Here is an 18,131-nt window from a genome sequence, read left to right as displayed (position 1 = left end):
GTTGCGGGTGGTGAGTGCTGCTCCAGGGGGGTAACGAGGCGTGGTGGCGGGAACTGCATCAGGGGGGTAGAATAGTGTGAGGAAGGTGTGGCTATGGGGGCTGCTCCAGGGGGGTAGTGTGGTGTGGCTGCGGATGGCGGGTGCTGCTCCAGGGGGGTTGCGTGTTCTGAGTGTGGCGTGGCTTTGGGTGGTGGATGCTGTTCCAAGGGGTATCGAGGCGTGGCTGCGGGTGGTGGGTGCTACTCCAGGGTGGTAGAGTGGTGTGAGTGTGGCGTGGCTGCGGGTGGTGGATGCTGCTCCAGGCGGGTTGCGTGGTGTGAGCGTGGCTTGGCTGCGGGTGGCGGGTGCTGCTCCAGGGGGGTATTGAGGGTTGGCTGCGGGTGGCGGGTGCCCCTCCAGGGGGGTATTGAGGCGTGGCTGCGGGTGTGTGTAGAACAACAACCGAAGTGTGTGCGTGTGCGTGTGTGTGTGTCACATAGAGATGCGCCCGGCCCTTTACGTAAGCTGAGCAGGGTCAGACATAGGAGCAGCTGCCAGTAGCTTCTTCCATCCCGGGCCCTGTTGCGTCCCCGCTCCGTGGGCACCCAGCCATCAGCTCCCCCCCGCCCAGCAAGCAGGGGCAGGCGCAGCGTGGCTGTGGGCCCCCAGCCAAGCCAGTCCGACCCCTGGCAGAGGTGCCAGGATCTGCCCGGCTGGCTGGTGCCCAGTGGCTTGGGCGCTTGGTGCCAGGCGGGGCCCCGGGCCCTCGGGGAGGGAGCTGCCTCCGCTCCGGCCATGCTAGGCTGGTGTTTTTCCGGGCGACCCGCGCTAGCCGGGGAAGGAGGCGCGTTCTGGCGGTGTCCCCGTGCTCTCCTGCGAGGGAGAAGGGAGGCGCCCAAAGGGGCTTCCCCACGTGGCCCCAGGGAGACGCCAAGTGTTGGAAAGGCGCGGGGAGAGCCGCCCACGGCGGTTGGCATCCGCCTCTCCGGAGCCGGCCCGGCAGTGTAGACGTGGCCACGCTGGGCGCTCAGGGGCAGCCGCGGAGGAGGGGGCAGGGTGCCCGGTGCAGGGGGGTACGGACACAGGCCTGCTGGGGGCATCCTGTACCCAGGGAGCAGCGTGGGCTCAAGGGGGGCTCACCCAGGAGGGGGGCACGTTGCTTGGCAAAGGGGGCTGGGCATGGGGCAGGGTAGCAGGGCCAGAGGGGTTGTGCTGGGGGGCAGAGCTGGTGGGGGCTGGGAGCAGGGCAGGGGGCAGGGCTGGGGGGGCTGGGAGCAGGGCAGGGGGCAGGGGCTGGGGGGGAAGGAGCAGGGGCGGGGGGAGGGCTGGGGGCTGGGAGCAGGGGGCAGGGCTGGGGGGCTGGGAGCAGGGGGGCAGGGCTGGGGGCAGGCAGGGGGCAGGGCTGGGGGGCTGGGAGCAGGGGGCAGGGCTGGGAGCAGGGCAGGGGGCAGAGCTGGGGGGGCTGGGAGCAGGGGGGCAGGGAGCAGGGGGCTGGGAGCAGGGGGCAGGGCTGGGAGCAGGGCAGGGGGGCAGGGCTGGGGGGCTGGGAGCAGGGCAGGGGGCAGAGCGGGGGGGCTGGGAGCAGGGGGCAGGGCTGGCGGGGGGCGGGGCCCCGCTGTGTGGGCGCCCCTTACCCAGGAGCCCGCAGGCCCGGCCATTGGCTGCGGTGCGCGGCCGGCCCGGCCCCCGCTGCGCTGCGCTGCTCCACTCCCGGGCCGGCTCCCCGCGCAGAGTCGCGCCGGGCGGGGCGCGTCGATCCGCACCTCGCCCGCCGCTGCCTAAATAAGGGGCGTTGCGCTGCGCTGCGCTGCCGGGCGGGCGGCAGGTGCACGGGCCCCCCGCACCCCCCCCCGCCGGGCCCCCGCGCCCCGCACCCCCCCCCCGCCGGGCCCGGAGCAGGCGCTGCGGAGCGAGCCCGGCCCGGTCCCTGTTCCCCGCGGCCGGGCGCGGCCTCCCCATGGGCTGAGCAGCATGCCCGTGCGGCGCGGGCACGTCGCCCCGCAGAACACCTTCCTGGACACCATCATCCGCAAGTTCGAGGGGCAGAGTGAGTGCGGGGGGGCCGTGGGGTGTGTGCGGGGGGCCTGTGGGCCGTGGGGTGTGTGCGGGGGGGGGGGGCCTGTGGGCCGTGGGGTGTGTGCGGGGGGGGGGGGCCTGTGGGCCGTGGGGTGTGTGCGGGGGGGGGGGCCTGTGGGCTGTGGGGTGTGTGCGGGGGGGGCCTGTGGACCGTGGGTCCCCGTGGGGTGTGTGCAGGGGGGGCCCGTGGGCTGTGGGGTGTGTGCGCGGGGCCCGTGTGCCGTGGGTCCCCGGGGGTGTGTGTGCGGGGGGGCCCGTGGGCCGTGGGTCCCTGTGGGGTGTGTGCGCGGGGCCCGTGTGCCGTGGGTCCTCGGGGGTGTGTGTGCGGGGGGGCCCGTGGGCCGTGGGTCCCTGTGGGGTGTGTGCGCGGGGCCCGTGTGCCGTGGGTCCTCGGGGGTGTGTGTGCGGGGGGCTCGTGGGGTGTCCCCGGGAGGGCGGGGGTCCGTGTGCCGGGGGTCCTCAGGGGTGTGTGTGCGGGGGGCCCGTGGGCCGTGGGTCCCCGTGGGGTGTGTGCACGGGGTCTGTGTGCCGTGGGTCCTCGGGGGGGTGTGTGCGGGGGGCCCATGGGCCGTGGGTCCCCGTGGGGTGTGTGCACGGGGTCTGTGTGCCGTGGGTCCTCGGGGGGGGGTGTGCGGGGGGCTCGTGGGGTGTCCCCAGGGGGGCGGGGGCCCATGTGCCGGGGGTGACCTGGGGGGTGCCCGTGTGACCTCGGGGGGCTGCTAGGGGCGGGTGAGAGGGCCAGCCAGCGGGGAGGGCCATGAGATCGAGGTGCCCCGGGAGAGACCCAGGCCCTGCCCCCGGGACAGGCCTGCAGCGGGTGCCAATGGAGGCCGTTCCTGGCTGTGCCCCGTGTCGAGCCCGGGGCGCACGGCAGCCTGTGGGCTGCCTGTCTCGTGGGAGGCTCTGTGCCTCAGTTTCCCAGGCTGTGGCTGGGCCGGGCCCCTGTGCTCTGAAGGTGCCTTTGCGGAGGGCCGTCTGGAGAGCAGCGTGGGCTTTGCTGGGGGCTCGCCCGGGGCACCCGTGGGTCTGGGGGCTGGGTCCCTAGGAGCGGCCCCGCAGGGTGGAAGTTAGCCAGGTCTCCGCGCCAGGGCTGTGTGGGGCAGCCAGTGCGAGGCTGGGGTGGGCGCTTGTACAGGCCGTAGGAAGTGTGTGGGGGGGGGGGCTTCTCCCTTCCTCGCCCAGGCCGGTCGGCAGCCTCCCCCGTGCAGGGGGGTTCCATGGGGCCGGAACGCCCCGTCTCTGGGCCTGGGCAGTGCCAGGCTGGGGCCCTGCAGACAGCAGCTCCCCGAGGAGCCGGCGTTGGCCTGGGGCCTGGCCTGCGGGGAGCTGCTGTCTGCAGGGCCCAGACCTCCCCGTTGTTTATGCCCAGCCGGCTGCTCCTGGCTCCGGGGCGGCAGCTCTGGGAGCAGACGCAGCAGAGAACAAGCAGCCAGGGTGCTGCCGGGGCCGGCCCGCCCGGGAAAGTGGGGACCTGGGTTAGGCTTGACGGGCGCCAGTGGAGGGGCTTGGGGGAGGGGAACCCTGGGGGAGAGGGCTGGGGGTCTGGAGAGAGGGGTGGCTGGGTGGGGGCCCGGGCAGTGTGGGGGCCGGGAGGGGTGAGGCTCGGGGCGGGGGCTGTGGTGAGTGGGGAGGCTATGGCAGGACCATGGGTGGGGGCCTGGCAGTGTGGGGGCCGGGAGGGGTGAGGTGGGGGCCATGGCAGCGAGGAGGCTGGGAGGGTGGGGACTGTGGGAGTGTGGAGGCCGGGGGGGGGGGGGCAGGTGGCAGGGCGGGGGTCGTGGCAGTGTGGAGGCCAGGAGGGAGGGGGCGGGGGCTGTGGCTGGGCGGGGGCTGTGGCGGGGTGGAGGCTGGGAGGGAGGGGGCGGGGGCTGTGGCGGGGTGGAGGCTGGGAGGGGGGCCGTGGCTGGGCGGGGGCCGGGAGGGAGGGGGTGGGGGCCGTGGCTGGGCGGGGGCCGGGAGGGAGGAGGCGGGGGCCGGGAGGGAGGGGGGGGGAGCGGGCCCACGGCGGCGGGGGGGGGAGCGGGCCCACGGCTGCCCCCCTCCACCAGCTCACGGCCGCCCCCCCAGGCCGGAAGTTCCTCATCGCCAACGCGCGGGTGGAGAACTGCGCCGTGATCTACTGCAACGATGGCTTCTGCCGGCTGTGCGGCTACTCGCGGGCCGAGGTCATGCAGAAGCCCTGCACCTGCGACTTCCTGCACGGGCCCCGCACGCAGCCCGGCGCGGCCGCCCAGATCACACAGGCCCTGCTGGGCTCCGAGGAGCGCAAGGTGGAGATCTGCTTCTACCGCAAGGACGGTAGGGACCGGGCCGGGGGGCGGTGCCATGGGGGGCCGGGGGGGCGGTACCATGGGGGCTGGGGGGGGCGCAGGGCTGGGGGGGGCCAGGGCCCCACAGAGGAGGGATGGGAGAGGGCGCCCCTCGCGGAAGGGGGCTGAGGCAGCTCCTTGTGTCCTGGGCGGACGCGGCGCTCCCGTGGGTGTGGGGGGGTAGGGAGGGTGCCCCTCCCTGAGCCTCACATTGGGGTGATGCTCCCGTCCCAGACCGCCCACCCCCTGCCCCTTTCCTCCCGCCGGGCAAACCCCCAGCCTGGCCAGCTGCTCCCTGGGAAAGGCCCCGGGCCCCGCCCCTCCCCCACGGCCAGCTGGCCCCGCACTCGGTGGCCCCTACTGGGGAAAGGCCCCGGGCCCCGCCCCTCCCCCACGGCCAGCGGGCCCCGCACTCGGTGGCCCCTAGTGGGGAAAGGCCCCGGGCCCCGCCCCCCCTCAGCCTCCGGGCACGCAGGCGCTCTGGGCAGTGGTCGGGGGGCAGGCCGGGCGGCCGGGAGCTACGTGGGGCCCTGCCCCGCCCTGTGCGCTCAGCCGATGTACGGCTCGGGGCTGCGTCCGTCACGGGTCGCCAGGCCCTTGAGTTGCCGCTGCTGAGGTGGGCAGGGCCTGGCCCCTGCGGGTGGCTCTTGGCACCGGGCGCGCGGCGGCTGGGCGCTGGCGGCAGGGTAGCGCCAGGGGTGTCCGGTGCCCAGCGACCCGGCGGGCAGGGCCCCTGAGACAGCCAGCCCTGGGGGTGCAGGTCCGGGGTCCCGGGCAAGTGCCCTGCGGCCGCTGCCGAGCGCTGAGCCGGGCTTGCTCTGGTGGGGGGCCCAGCTCCCCGGTGGCCGCGCGGTTCCCTGGCGGGTCGTTGGGGCTCCGCGACTCGGTTTCCTCCCGCCGAGGGGGGCGGCGTCCCTGCTGCACCCTTGCATGGGACGGACTGGGGGCAGGCTCGCTGGTTTCCCTGCCCCCCAGTTCCTCTGCTGCCGCCTTCTCATGTCCTGCGAGGGCCACGGGAACAGCTGCTGGGTGTGGGGTGAATGGTGCTGAGGTGCAGCTGGCTCTGGGGTGGGGGCCGGCAGGGTTGTGCACACCGCTGGGAAGGGGAGCCTGGGGGCTGGCGGGGAGGGGAGCCAGCGGGCCCGCTCTCGGGTGGGGGCTAGCGCAGAGGGGAGGGGAGCCAGGGGGCCGGCTCTGGGGTGGGGGCTAGAGCAGAGGGGAAGGGCGCCGGGGAGCCGGCTCTGGGGCGGAGGCCGGCGGGGAGGGGCGTCGGGGGGCCTGGCTCTGGGGCGGAGGCCGGCAGGGTGAGGAGCCAGGGGGCCGGCTCTGGAGCGGAGGCTGGCGGGGAGGGGTGCCGGGAGGCCAGGCTCTGGGGCGGAGGCCGGGAGGTGAGGAGCCAGGGGGCCGGCTCTGGAGCGGAGGCCGGCGGGGAGGGGTGCCGGGAGGCCAGGCTCTGGGGCGGAGGCCGGGAGGTGAGGAGCCAGGGGGCCGGCTCTGGGGCGGAGGCCGGGGGGTGAGGAGCCGGGGGGCCGGCTCTGGGGCGGAGGCCGGGGGGTGAGGAGCCGGGGGGCCGGCTCTGGGGCGGAGGCCGGGGGGTGAGGAGCCGGGGGGCCGGCTCTGGAGCGGAGGCCGGCAGGGTGAGGAGCCAGGGGGCCGGCTCTGGGGCGGAGGCCGGGGGGTGAGAAGCCAGGGGGCCTGGCTCTGGGGCGGAGGCTGGGGGGTGAGGAGCCAGGGGGCCGGCTCTGGAGCGGAGGCCGGCGGGGAGGGGCGCCAGGGGGCCGGCTCTGGGGCGGAGGCCGGCGGGGAGAGGCGCCAGGGGGCTGGCTCTGGGGCGGGGAGGGGCGCCGGGGGGCCGGCTCTGGGGCGGGGAGGGGCATCAGGGGGCCAGGCTCTGGGGCGGAGGCCGGCGGGGAGGGGCGCCAGGGGGCCGGCTCTGGGGCGGAGGCCGGGGGGTGAGAAGCCAGGGGGCCTGGCTCTGGGGCGGAGGCTGGGGGGTGAGGAGCCAGGGGGCCGGCTCTGGAGCGGAGGCCGGCGGGGAGGGGCGCCAGGGGGCCGGCTCTGGGGCGGAGGCCGGCGGGGAGAGGCGCCAGGGGGCTGGCTCTGGGGCAGGGAGGGGCGCCGGGGGGCCGGCTCTGGGGCGGAGGCCGGCAGGGAGGGGCGCCAGGGGGCTGGCTCTGGGGCGGGGAGGGGCGCCGGGGGGCCGGCTCTGGGGCGGAGGCCGGCGGGGAGGGGCGCCGGGGGGCTGGCTCTGGGGCGGGGAGGGGCGCCAGGGGGCCGGCTCTGGGGCGGAGGCCGGCGGGGAGGGGGCTGAGATGCGCACACAGCCGGTGCCCTGGGGGGCCGGGTGGGAGCCGTGGGCCGGGATCTGGCCCTTCGCTCGGTGCTGGGGGGGTTCAGCCCGCGTGCGGGGGCCGGGGGGGAGCCGTGGGCCGGGATCTGGCCCTTCGCTCGGTGCTGGGGGGTGTTCAGCCCCACGTGCGGGGGCCGGGGGGGAGCCGTGGGCCGGGATCTGGCCCTTCGCTCGGTGCTGGGGGGGTTCAGCCCGCGTGCGGGGGTCGGGGGGAGCCGTGGGCCGGGATCTGGCCCTTCGCTCGGTGCTGGGGGGGTTCAGCCCGCGTGCGGGGGTCGGGGGGGAGCCGTGGGCCGGGATCTGGCCCTTCGCTCGGTGCTGGGGGGGTTCAGCCCCACGTGCGGGGGCCGGGGGGGAGCCGTGGGCCGGGATCTGGCCCTTCGCTCGGTGCTGGGGGGGTTCAGCCCGCGTGCGGGGGTCGGGGGGGAGCCGTGGGCCGGGATCTGGCCCTTCGCTCGGTGCTGGGGGGGTTCAGCCTGCGTGCGGGGGTCGGGGGGGAGCCGTGGGCCGGGATCTGGCCCTTCGCTCGGTGCTGGGGGGGTTCAGCCCGCGTGCGGGGGCCGGGGGGGAGCCGTGGGCCGGGATCTGGCCCTTCGCTCGGTGCTGGGGGGGTTCAGCCCGCGTGCGGGGGCCGGGGGGGAGCCGTGGGCCGGGATCTGGCCCTTCGCTCGGTGCTGGGGGGGTTCAGCCCCACGTGCGGGGGTCGGGGGGGAGCCGTGGGCCGGGATCTGGCCCTTCGCTCGGTGCTGGGGGGGTTCAGCCCGCGTGCGGGGGCCGGGGGGGAGCCGTGGGCCGGGATCTGGCCCTTCGCTCGGTGCTGGGGGGGTTCAGCCCGCGTGCGGGGGCCGGGGGGGAGCCGTGGGCCGGGATCTGGCCCTTCGCTCGGTGCTGGGGGGGTTCAGCCCCACGTGCGGGGGTCGGGGGGGAGCCGTGGGCCGGGATCTGGCCCTTCGCTCGGTGCTGGGGGGGTTCAGCCCCACGTGCGGGGGTCGGGGGGGAGCCGTGGGCCGGGATCTGGCCCTTCGCTCGGTGCTGGGGGGGTTCAGCCCCACGTGCGGGGGTCGGGGGGGAGCCGTGGGCCGGGATCTGGCCCTTCGCTCGGTGCTGGGGGGGTTCAGCCCCACGTGCGGGGGCCGGGGCTCGTCCCGGGGAGCCGGCCTCCCTCGCCAGGTGTCTCTGCTCTCGCCCATGCGGCTGCCTCTGGCTCTCAGCCCTGTCCGGTCCGGCAGCCGCGTAAACAGCAGGGTCCCAGCTGCAGCCCGGCTGTCCCGCGGGGGGAGGGGCATGGCGGGGGCCTGAGGCCAGTGGGCCCCTGCCCTGGGTTGGGGCTCGCCCGGGGGGCCCCCTGGAATCCCCCCTTTCATGCTCCTCCCCCCCAGGGCTAGGCACTGTTTGCCTGCCTATGGTGGGACCAGGCTGGGGGGGCCATAAAGCCAGATGTGGGGCTGGAGGGACGGGGCCCATGAAGCCAGGCGGGGGCTAGAGGGGGGGGGAGGCTGTAAGGTGGGGGGAGGATGGGGGTACCTGTGAAGCCAGGCGGGGGGAGGCTGTAAGCTGGGGGGGGAGGATGGGGGTACCTTTGAAGCCAGGCGGGAGGGAGGCTGTAAGCTGGGGGGGGAGGATGGGGGTACCTGTGAAGCCAGGCGGGGGGGAGGCTGTAAGGTGGGGGAGGGGATGGGGGTACCTTTGAAGCCAGGCGGGGGAGGCTGTAGGTGGGGGGAGAGGATGGGGGTACCTGTGAAGCCAGGCGGGGGGGAGGCTCTAAGGTGGGGGGAGGATGGGGGTACCCGTGAAGCCAGGCGGGGGGGAGGCTGTAAGGTGGGGGGGAGGAGGGGGGTACCCGTGAAGCCAGGCGGGGGGGAGGCTGTAAGGTGGGGGGAGGATGGGGGGTACCCGTGAAGCCAGGCGGGGGGGAGGCTGTAAGGTGGGGGGGGAGGATGGGGGTACCCGTGAAGCCAGGCGGGGGGAGGCTGTAAGGTGGGGGGGAGGATGGGGGTACCCGTGAAGCCAGGCGGGGGGGAGGCTGTAATGGGGGGAGGATGGGGGTACCCGTGAAGCCAGGCGGGGGGGAGGCTGTAAGGTGGGGGGAGAAGGGGGTACCCGTGAAGCCAGGCGGGGGGGAGGCTGTAAGGTGGGGGGAGGAGGGGGGTACCCGTGAAGCCAGGCGGGGGGAGGCTGTAAGGTGGGGGGGGAGGATGGGGGTACCCGTGAAGCCAGGCGGGGGGAGGCTGTAAGGTGGGGGGGGAGGATGGGGGTACCCGTGAAGCCAGGCGGGGGGAGGCTGTAAGGTGGGGGGGGAGGATGGGGGTACCCGTGAAGCCAGGCGGGGGGGAGGCTGTAAGGTGGGGGGAGGATGGGGGTACCCGTGAAGCCAGGCGGGGGGAGGCTGTAAGGGGTGGGGGGGAGGATGGGTGTACCCGTGAAGCCAGGCAGAGGCTGTAAGGTGGGGGGAGAAGGGGGGTACCCGTGAAGCCAGGCGGGGGGGAGGCTGTAAGGTGGGGGGGGAGAGGATGGGTGTACCCGTGAAGCCAGGCGGGGGGGAGGCTGTAAGGTGGGGGGAGGATGGGGGTACCCGTGAAGCCAGGCGGGGGGAGGCTGTAAGGTGGGGGGGAGAAGGGGGGTACCCGTGAAGCCAGGTGGGGGGGGAGGCTGTAAGGTGGGGGGAGGATGGGGGTACCCGTGAAGCCAGGCGGGGGGGAGGCTGTAAGTGGGGGGGAGAAGGGGGGTACCCGTGAAGCCAGGCGGGGGGGGGCTGTGGGTGGGGGGGAGGAGGGGGGTACCCGTGAAGCCAGGCGGGGGGGGGCTGTAAGGTGGGGAGGAGAAGGGGGGTACCCGTGAAGCCAGGCGGGGGGGAGGCTGTAAGGTGGGGGGGAGGAGGGGGGTACCCGTGAAGCCAGGTGGGGGGGAGGCTGTAAGGTGGGGGGGAGGATGGGGGTACCCGTGAAGCCAGGCGGGGGGAGGCTGTAAGGTGGGGGGGAGGAGGGGGGTACCCGTGAAGCCAGGCGGGGGGAGGCTGCAAGGTGGGGGGGAGGATGGGGGTACTCGTGAAGCCAGGCGGGGGAGGCTGTAAGGTGGGGGGAGGGGATGGGTGTACCCGTGAAGCCAGGCGGGGGGGAGGCTGTAAGGTGGGGGGAGGATGGGGGTACCCGTGAAGCCAGGCGGGGGGAGGCTGTAAGGTGGGGGGGGAGGATGGGGGTTCCTGTGAAGCCAGGCGGGGGGGCTGTGAGGATGGGGGGGAGGATGGGGGTACCCGTGAAGCCAGGCGGGGGAGGCTGTAGGTTGGGGGGGGAGGATGGGGGTACCCGTGAAGCCAGGCGGGGGGAGGCTGTAAGGTGGGGGGAGGATGGGGGTTCCTGTGAAGCCAGGCGGGGGGGGCTGTGAGGATGGGGGGGAGGATGGGGGTACCCGTGAAGCCAGGCGGGGGGAGGCTGTAAGGTGGGGGGGAGGATGGGGGTACCCGTGAAGCCAGGCGGGGGGAGGCTGTAGGTGGGGGGGGGGGGATGGGGGTTCCTGTGAAGCCAGGCGGGGGGGGGCTGTGAGGATGGGGGGGAGGATGGGGGTACCCGTGAAGCCAGGCGGGGGGAGGCTGTGGGGTGGGGGGGAGGATGGGGGTACCCGTGAAGCCAGGCGGGGGGAGGCTGTAAGGTGGGGGGGGGGAGGATGGGGGTTCCTGTGAAGCCAGGCGGGGGGGGCTGTGAGGATGGGGGGGAGGATGGGGGTACCCGTGAAGCCAGGCGGGGGAGGCTGTAAGGTGGGGGGGGGAGGATGGGGGTTCCTGTGAAGCCAGGCGGGGAGGCTGTAAAGGTGGGGGGGGGGAGGATGGGGGTTCCTGTGAAGCCAGGCGGGGGGGGCTGTGAGGATGGGGGGGAAGGATGGGGGTACCCGTGAAGCCAGGCGGGGGGGGCTGTAAGGTGGGGGGGGGGAAGGATGGGGGTACCCGTGAAGCCAGGCGGGGGGAGGCTGTAAGGTGGGGGGGAGGATGGGGGTACCCGTGAAGCCAGGCGGGGGAGGCTGTAAGGTGGGGGGGGGGAAGGATGGGGGTACCCGTGAAGCCAGGCGGGGGGAGGCTGTAAGGTGGGGGGGGGAGGGATGGGGGTTCCTGTGAAGCCAGGCGGGGAGGCTGTAAGGTGGGGGGGGGGGAGGATGGGGGTTCCTGTGAAGCCAGGCGGGGGGGGCTGTGAGGATGGGGGGGAAGGATGGGGGTACCCGTGAAGCCAGGCGGGGGGTCTGTAATGTTGGGTGGGGGCCCAGGGCTCGGGGTGCTGGATGTCCGTCGGCTGTCGGCCCCCCCAAGCTTTTCCCATCCACCGGTCTGGGGGTGGCCTGGGGGCTGGGCTGTGAGCTGCAGCCTGTGGGTGGCCCAGTCGCCCGCGGGGAGAGCCCCGGGGTGCTGGGGAAGGCCCAGCTGGCCTGGAGCCTGGCCGTGGGCGGGGGTTCCCCGCGGGGGGGTCTGGGGCCAGGCTCGGCTGCAGGCTCGTGCGCTGGGCGCTGTGCCCGGCTCCGTGGCCCGCCCAGGGCAGGGAGGGCGCTGGCAGCCGAGGGGGCTTTCCCCACAGGGCCCTGGGGAGCGGCTGGCCAGGAGCCAGGCCAGCTGGGCTGGGAGCTTAGGGCCGGCGCTTGGCTCCCCTGCCCCGGCCCGCGGGTGGCGTAAGCTGCGGCTCCGGCCAGACAGGCGTGGGGCGAATCAGCGGGAATCAAACCCCAGCCCGGGTGTTACCACTGGCACCGCGCAGCCCGGGGAGCGCTGGGTCGCGGACAGACGCCCTCAGGGGTGTGCTGCGGTTGGTCTCTGTGGGTGCTGCTGGCCCAGGTGGGGCGCGGTACGTGCAGCTGGTCTGGGCGGGGCTGGCTGTGGGGCACGGTGGGCGGGGCTGGCCGTGGGGCGGGGCTGGTCTGGGCGGGGCTGGCTGTGGGGCACGGTGGGCGGGGCTGGCCGTGGGGCGGGGCTGGTCTGGGCGGGGCTGGCTGTGGGGTGCGGTGGGCGGGGCTGGCCGTGGGGCGTGGCTGGTCTGGGCGGGGCTGGCTGTGGGGCACGGTGGGCGGGGCTGGCCGTGGGGCGGGGCTGGTCTGGGCGGGGCTGGCTGTGGGGCACGGTGGGCGGGGCTGGCCGTGGGGGTGCAGCTGGTCTGGGCGGGGCTGGCCGTGGGGTGCAGCTGGTCTGGGCGGGGCTGGCCGTGGGGCGCAGTGTGGTGGTCACGGGTCAATGGGTCAGGGCTGGCAGGCGAGTCTCCCTCCCAGGCAGGCAGCGCATCCTCCCCATCCCAGGATGCTGCCTCGGGCCCTCTGCCCTCCTGCTGTGCCCGTCCGTCAGCCCGGCCCGCTCGTGCCAGTGAGCCGGGCTCTGGGGGCCTCGGCCGCGCCCCCAGGACCTGCCCCCTTCCCAGACGCGCCCGGGAAGCCCGAGTTGACCTGGAGAGGCAGCGGCTCCCCGGCGGCAGGGGGGTGGGTCCCTCTGGGCGCACTGATGCCACAGGGCTGCCTGGCAGAGCTGCAGCACTGGCACCGGCTGGCTTCACTGCAGCTGGGCCTGCTGCGGGGGGGGGCAGGGGCCGGGAGGGTCCTGGAGGCGGGGCCGGCGGGAGGGCAGGGGCCGGGAGGGTCCTGGAGGCGGGGCCGGCGGGAGGGCGGGGGCCGGGAGGGTCCTGGAGGCGGGGCCGGCGGGAGGGCGGGGGCCGGGAGGGTCCTGGAGGCGGGGCCGGCGGGAGGGCGGGGGCCGGGAGGGTCCTGGAGGCGGGGCCGGCGGGAGGGCAGGGGCCGGGAGGGTCCTGGAGGCGGGGCCGGCGGGAGGGCAGGGGCCGGGAGGGTCCTGGAGGCGGGGCTGGCGGGAGGGGAGGGGCCGGGAGGGTCCTGGAGGCGGGGCCGGCGGGAGGGGAGGGGCCGGGAGGGTCCTGGAGGCGGGGCCGGCGGGAGGGCGGGGGCCGGGAGGGTCCTGGAGGCGGGGCCGGCGGGAGGGCAGGGGCCGGGAGGGTCCTGGAGGCGGGGCTGGCGGGAGGGCGGGGGCCGGGAGGGTCCTGGAGGCGGGGCTGGCGGGAGGGCGGGGGCCGGGAGGGTCCTGGAGGCGGGGCTGGCGGGAGGGCGGGGGCCGGGAGGGTCCTGGAGGCGGGGCCGGCGGGAGGGGAGGGGCCGGGAGGGTCCTGGAGGCGGGGCCGGCGGGAGGGGAGGGGCCGGGAGGGTCCTGGAGGCGGGGCCGGCGGGAGGGGAGGGGCCGGGAGGGTCCTGGAGGCGGGGCCGGCGGGAGGGCGGGGGCCGGGAGGGTCCTGGAGGCGGGGCCGGCGGGAGGGGAGGGGCCGGGAGGGTCCTGGAGGCGGGGCTGGCGGGGGAGGGCGGGGGCCGGGAGGGTCCTGGAGGCGGGGCTGGCGGGAGGGCGGGGGCCGGGAGGGTCCTGGAGGCGGGGCCGGCGGGAGGGGAGGGGCCGGGAGGGTCCTGGAGGCGGGGCCGGCGGGAGGGGAGGGGCCGGGAGGGTCCTGGAGGCGGGGCCGGCGGGAGGGGAGGGGCCGGGAGGGTCCTGGAGGCGGGGCCGGCGGGAGGGCGGGGGCCGGGAGGGTCCTGGAGGCGGGGCCGGCGGGAGGGGAGGGGCCGGGAGGGTCCTGGAGGCGGGGCGCTGTCTGCGGGGCCCACGGTGCGGCCGTCTCTGTCCTCCCAGCCAGCCTGGCACAGGCCTGCACCCCCCTTGGAAGAGAGGCTAAAGCGACTGGGACTGTTCAGTTCAGAAAAGGGGAGGCTGGGGGGGGATATGATGGAGGGCTGTAAAATCATGAGCGGGGTGGAGAGGGTGAACAAAGAGAAGTCAGGGTCTGTCTACACTATCCCGCTAGTTCGCACTAGGAGGGTAATGTAGCCAACCGCTCTTGCAAATGAAGCCCGGATTTGAATTTCCCGGGGTACATTTGCATAAGCGGGGAGCCGCCATTTTTAAATCCCCGCTTGTTCGAACCCTGTGCCGCGCGGCTACAGGAGTAAGGGTAGATCGGAATAGGAACGTGGAACGAGGTGTACCGGTAGTTGGGAATAGGAACGTGGAACGAGGTGTACCGGTAGTTCGGAATAGGAACGTGGAACGAGGAGTACCGGTAGTTGGGAATAGGAACGTGGAACGAGGTGTACCGGTAGTTGGGAATAGGAACGTGGAACGAGGTGTACCGGTAGTTCGGAATAGGAACGTGGAACGAGGAGTACCGGTAGTTGGGAATAGGAACGTGGAACGAGGTGTACCGGTAGTTCGGAATAGGAACGTGGAACGAGGTGTACCGGTAGTTCGGAATAGGAACGTGGAACGAGGAGTACCGGTAGTTCGGAATAGGAACGTGGAACGAGGTGTACCGGTAGATCGGAATAGGAACGTGGAACGAGGTGTACCGGTAGTTCGGAATAGGAACGTGGAACGAGGAGTACCGGTAGATCGGAATAGGAACGTGGAACGAGGTGTACCGGTAGTTCGGAATAGGAACGTGGAACGAGGAGTACCGGTAGTTGGGAATAGGAACGTGGAACGAGGTGTACCGGTAGTTCGGAATAGGAACGTGGAACGAGGAGTACCGGTAGTTGGGAATAGGAACGTGGAACGAGGTGTACCGGTAGTTCGGAATAGGAACGTGGAACGAGGTGTACCGGTAGATCGGAATAGGAACGTGGAACGAGGTGTACCGGTAGTTCGGAATAGGAAGCCTAGTTCAAACTACCTAGTTCGAGCCCCGTGTAGCCGCGCTGCACGGGGTTCGAACCAGCGGGGTTTTAAAAATGACGGCTCCCCGCTTATGCAAATGAAATTCAAATCCCGGGCTTCATTTGCAAGTGTGGTTGCCTACATTACCCCGCTAGTTCGAACTAGGAGGGTAGTGTAGACAGACCCATATTTATTAGTTCCCATAATAGAAGAACTAGAGGACACCAAATGAAATTAATGGGTAGCAGGTTTAAAACGAATAAAAGAAAGTTCTTCTTCACACAGCGTGTAGTCAACCTGTGGAACTCCTTGCCAGAGGAGGCTGTGAAGGCTAGGACTATAAGGGTATGTCTACACTAGAAAGTTAGTTCGAACTAACGGACGTTAGTTCGAACTAACTTTCCTATGCGCTACACTAGCGCTCCGCTAGTTCGAATTTGAATCGAACTAGCGGAGCGCTTAGTTCGAACTAGGTAAACCTCATTTTACGAGGACTAACGCCTAGTTCGAACTAGCTAGTTCGAACTAAGGGCTGTGTAGCCCTTTAGTTCGAACTAGTGGGAGGCTAGCCCTCCCCAGGTTTCCCTGGTGGCCACTCTGGCCAACACCAGGGAAACTCTATGCCCCCCTCCCGGCCCCGGACCCCTTAAAGGGGCACGGGCTGGCTACGGTGCCCGTGCCAGGTGCAAGCCTGCCAGCACCCAGCTAGCAGACCCTGCACCTGGCACGGCACAGAGCCACCCACCCGATGCCCCCCAGCCCACCCCCTCTTGCCGGGACCAGGCTGGCGGCTCCCGGGAGCTTGCCCTGGACCGCAAGAGGCGGGCACCTTCCTGGGCTAGTGCGGACATCGTGGACCTCGTCCACGATCTCTGCACTAGGCACAGGAAAGTGGCCGGCTAGGGCAGGAGAGCTGCCAGCCTGGCCACCCAGGACCAGGTGTGCATGAAAATCAAGGGGGTCCACTGAGACCCCCGACACTGAGCCCTGAGCTTACAATGGCCGTCCTGGGTCAGACCAAAGGTCCATCTAGCCCAGTAGCCTGTCTGCCAACAGCAGCCAACCCTAGGGACCCTGGAGGGGATGGACCGAAGACAATGACCAAGCCATTTGTCTCGTGCCATCCCTCTCCAGCCTTCCACAAACTTTGGGCAGGGACACCACTCCTACCCTCTGGCTAATACCACTCCATGGACCCAACCTCCATGACTTGATCTCACTTCCCTTTCAACTCTGTTCTAGTTCTAGCCTTCACAGCCTCCTGCAGCAAGGAGTTCCACAGGTTGACTCTTTGCTTTGTGAAGAACAACACCTTTCTCTTACTAGTTTGAAGCCTGCTACCCATTCCTTTCCTTTGGTGTCCTCTAGTCCTTCTTTATGGGAACTCATGAAGAACTTTTATGAATGCACCCTCTCCACCCAACCCCTGCTTTTAGAGACCTCTATCCTGTCCCCTCTCCGTCTCCTCTTTTCTAAGCTGAACAGTCCCAGTCTCTGTAGCCTCTCTTCATCTGGGACCTGTTCCCAACCCCTGATCATGTTAGTTGCCCTCCCTCTCCCAGCCTTTCTCTTCCCCTCTCCCACCTCCTTTTCCCAGTCTCCCCTAGTTTTTTTCAATAAAGACAGAGTCAATGTTGGAAGAAACGTTATCTTTATTTTGTACATCAATAAGAAGGGGGGCTAGGGAAGGGTAAGTGGAAGGAGGTGAGGGAGGAATGGGGCACGAGCCCCCGATGGGGAGGACTGGGCTGGCTCTGCGGGCTTCTGGGGGTGGAAGCTCTCCTGCAGCCCCCCAATTACTCCCTCTCCCCAGATGGCAGCCTGCGGCAAGTGCAGCCGGGCTGATGGCCGAGTGGTGTGATGTGCCCAGTGTGGGTACTCAGGGCACTCCAAGCCAGAACTTCTTTGCAAGCGGGGCACCCCTGAGAACTGTCTGTCCGGGGTGGGGGTCGGGACCCTTTAAGCGCAGCCCTCGGCTAGCCTGAGACAGTATCTCCACACTCTAAGTCCTCCTCTGATGACCTGCCGGCACTGCTTCCGGCCATCCTTAAGCCCTGTTCAGAGTCCACTCAATGTGGACTTGCTAGTTCGAATTGGCAAAACGCTAGTTCGAACTAGTTTTTAGTTCTAGATGCGTTAGTTCGAACTAGCTTAGTTCGAATTAACTAATTCGAACTAAGTTAGTTCGAACTAGCGCTGTAGTGTAGACGTACCCTAACAGAGTTTAAAGAGAAGCTGGATAATTTCCTGGAGGTGAGGTCCATAAAAGGCTATTAGCCAGGGATAAAATGGTGTCCTTGGCCTCTGTTTGTCAGAGGCTGGAGAGGGATGGCAGGAGACAAATCGCTTGATCATTATCTTCGGTCCACCTTCTCTGGGGCACCTGGTGCTGGCCACTGTCGGCAGACAGGATACTGGGCTAGATGGACCTTTGGTCTGACCCAGTCCGGCCGTTCTCATGTTCTGCTCTCAGCTGCCTTTCGGCACAGCCTTGGCACCAGGCATGGCCCCCACAGAGCCCGGCTTGGCTCCGGGCTGGCCCCCCAGACCCATGGCTCCTGGCTCCGCCTCTGAGCCGGCCTCCTGCTCCTCCAGCGGCGCCCGCCTCCCCTGCTCAGCTCATGGAAAGCATCCCCTGGGGCCGCCACTGGGGGCTCTGCCAGCCACAGCGGGGGGGGCTCTGGGCTCTGCGGGGGGCACTGCCGGCCAGGGCGGGGGGGGCTCTGGGCTCTGCGGGGGCTCTGCCGGCCGGGGCGGGGGGGGCTCTGGGCTCTGTGGGGGGCTCTGCCGGCCGCGGCGGGGGGGGCTCTGGGCTCTGCGGGGGGCACTGCCGGCCGCGGCAGGGGGGGCTCTGGGCTCTGCGGGGGGCTCTGCCGGCCAGGGCGGGGGGGGCTCTGGGCTCTGCGGGGGCACTGCCGGCCGCGGCAGGGGGGGGCTCTGGGCTCTGCGGGGGGCACTGCCGGCCGCGGCGGGGGGGGCTCTGGGCTCTGCGGGGGCTCTGCCGGCCGGGGCGGGGGGGGCTCTGGGCTCTGCGGGGGCACTGCCGGCCGGGGCGGGGGGGGCTCTGGGCTCTGTGGGGGGCACTGCCGGCCGGGGCTCTGTGGGGGCACTGCCAGCCAGGGCGGGGGGGGCTCTGGGCTCTGCGGGGGGCACTGCCGGCCGGGGCGGGGGGGCTCTGTGGGGGCACTGCTGGCCGGGGCGGGGGGGCTCTGGGCTCTGCGGGGGGCACTGCCGGCCACGGCGGGGGGGCTCTGGGCTCTGCGGGGGGCTCTGCCGGCCGGGGCGGGGGGGGGCTCTGCGGGGGGCACTGCCGGCCGGGGCGGGGGGCTCTGGGCTCTGTGGGGGGCACTGCCGGCCGGGGCGGGGGGGGCTCTGGGCTCTGTGGGGGGCACTGCCGGCCGGGGCGGGGGGGGCTCTGGGCTCTGCGGGGGGCACTGCCGGCCACGGCGGGGGGGCTCTGGGCTCTGCGGGGGGCACTGCCGGCCGGGGCGGGGGGGCTCTGTGGGGGGCTCTGCCGGCCGGGGCGGGGGGGGCTCTGTGGGGGCTCTGCCGGCCGGGGCGGGGGGGGCTCTGGGCTCTGCGGGGGGCTCTGCCGGCCGGGGCAGGGGGGCTCTGCGGGGGGCACTGCCGGCCGGGGCGGGGGGGCTCTGTGGGGGGCTCTGCCGGCCGGGGCGGGGGGGCTCTGGGCTCTGTGGGGGGCTCTGCCGGCCGGGGCGGGGGGGGGGCTCTGGGCTCTGTGGGGGGCACTGCCGGC

General features: G+C 72.4%; 1 protein-coding gene across 7 annotated transcripts in view; it reads left to right on the top strand.

Annotated features, from left to right (window-relative positions):
• The first annotated feature begins 1,852 nt into the window (after nucleotides 1–1,852).
• Nucleotides 1,853–18,131, top strand: part of KCNH2 (potassium voltage-gated channel subfamily H member 2) — a 74,569-nt gene continuing 58,290 nt past the window's right edge. For 2 of the 7 annotated variants that reach the window (XR_016348992.1, XM_089776855.1), the window contains exons 1-2: nucleotides 1,854–2,026; nucleotides 4,123–4,353. Coding sequence is in view for 5 of the 7 variants with exons in the window: in XM_089776855.1 (XP_089632981.1) it covers nucleotides 1,951–2,026; nucleotides 4,123–4,353 (307 nt within the window). In the remaining 2 variants the exon portion in view is untranslated. Of the gene's footprint in view, nucleotides 2,027–4,065; nucleotides 4,354–18,131 lie in introns of those variants that run through there. The other 5 variants (XM_089776856.1, XM_089776854.1, XR_016348993.1 and 2 more) reach the window with 4 other exon arrangements.

Source organism: Pelodiscus sinensis, chromosome 2 (assembly GCF_052426305.1).
Source record: "Pelodiscus sinensis isolate ZL-2025 chromosome 2, ASM5242630v1, whole genome shotgun sequence".
In the NCBI taxonomy this organism is placed as follows: domain Eukaryota; kingdom Metazoa; phylum Chordata; order Testudines; family Trionychidae; genus Pelodiscus; species Pelodiscus sinensis.
Note: the sequence above shows the minus strand (reverse complement) of the source record. Positions and strands in the feature narration are given on the sequence as shown.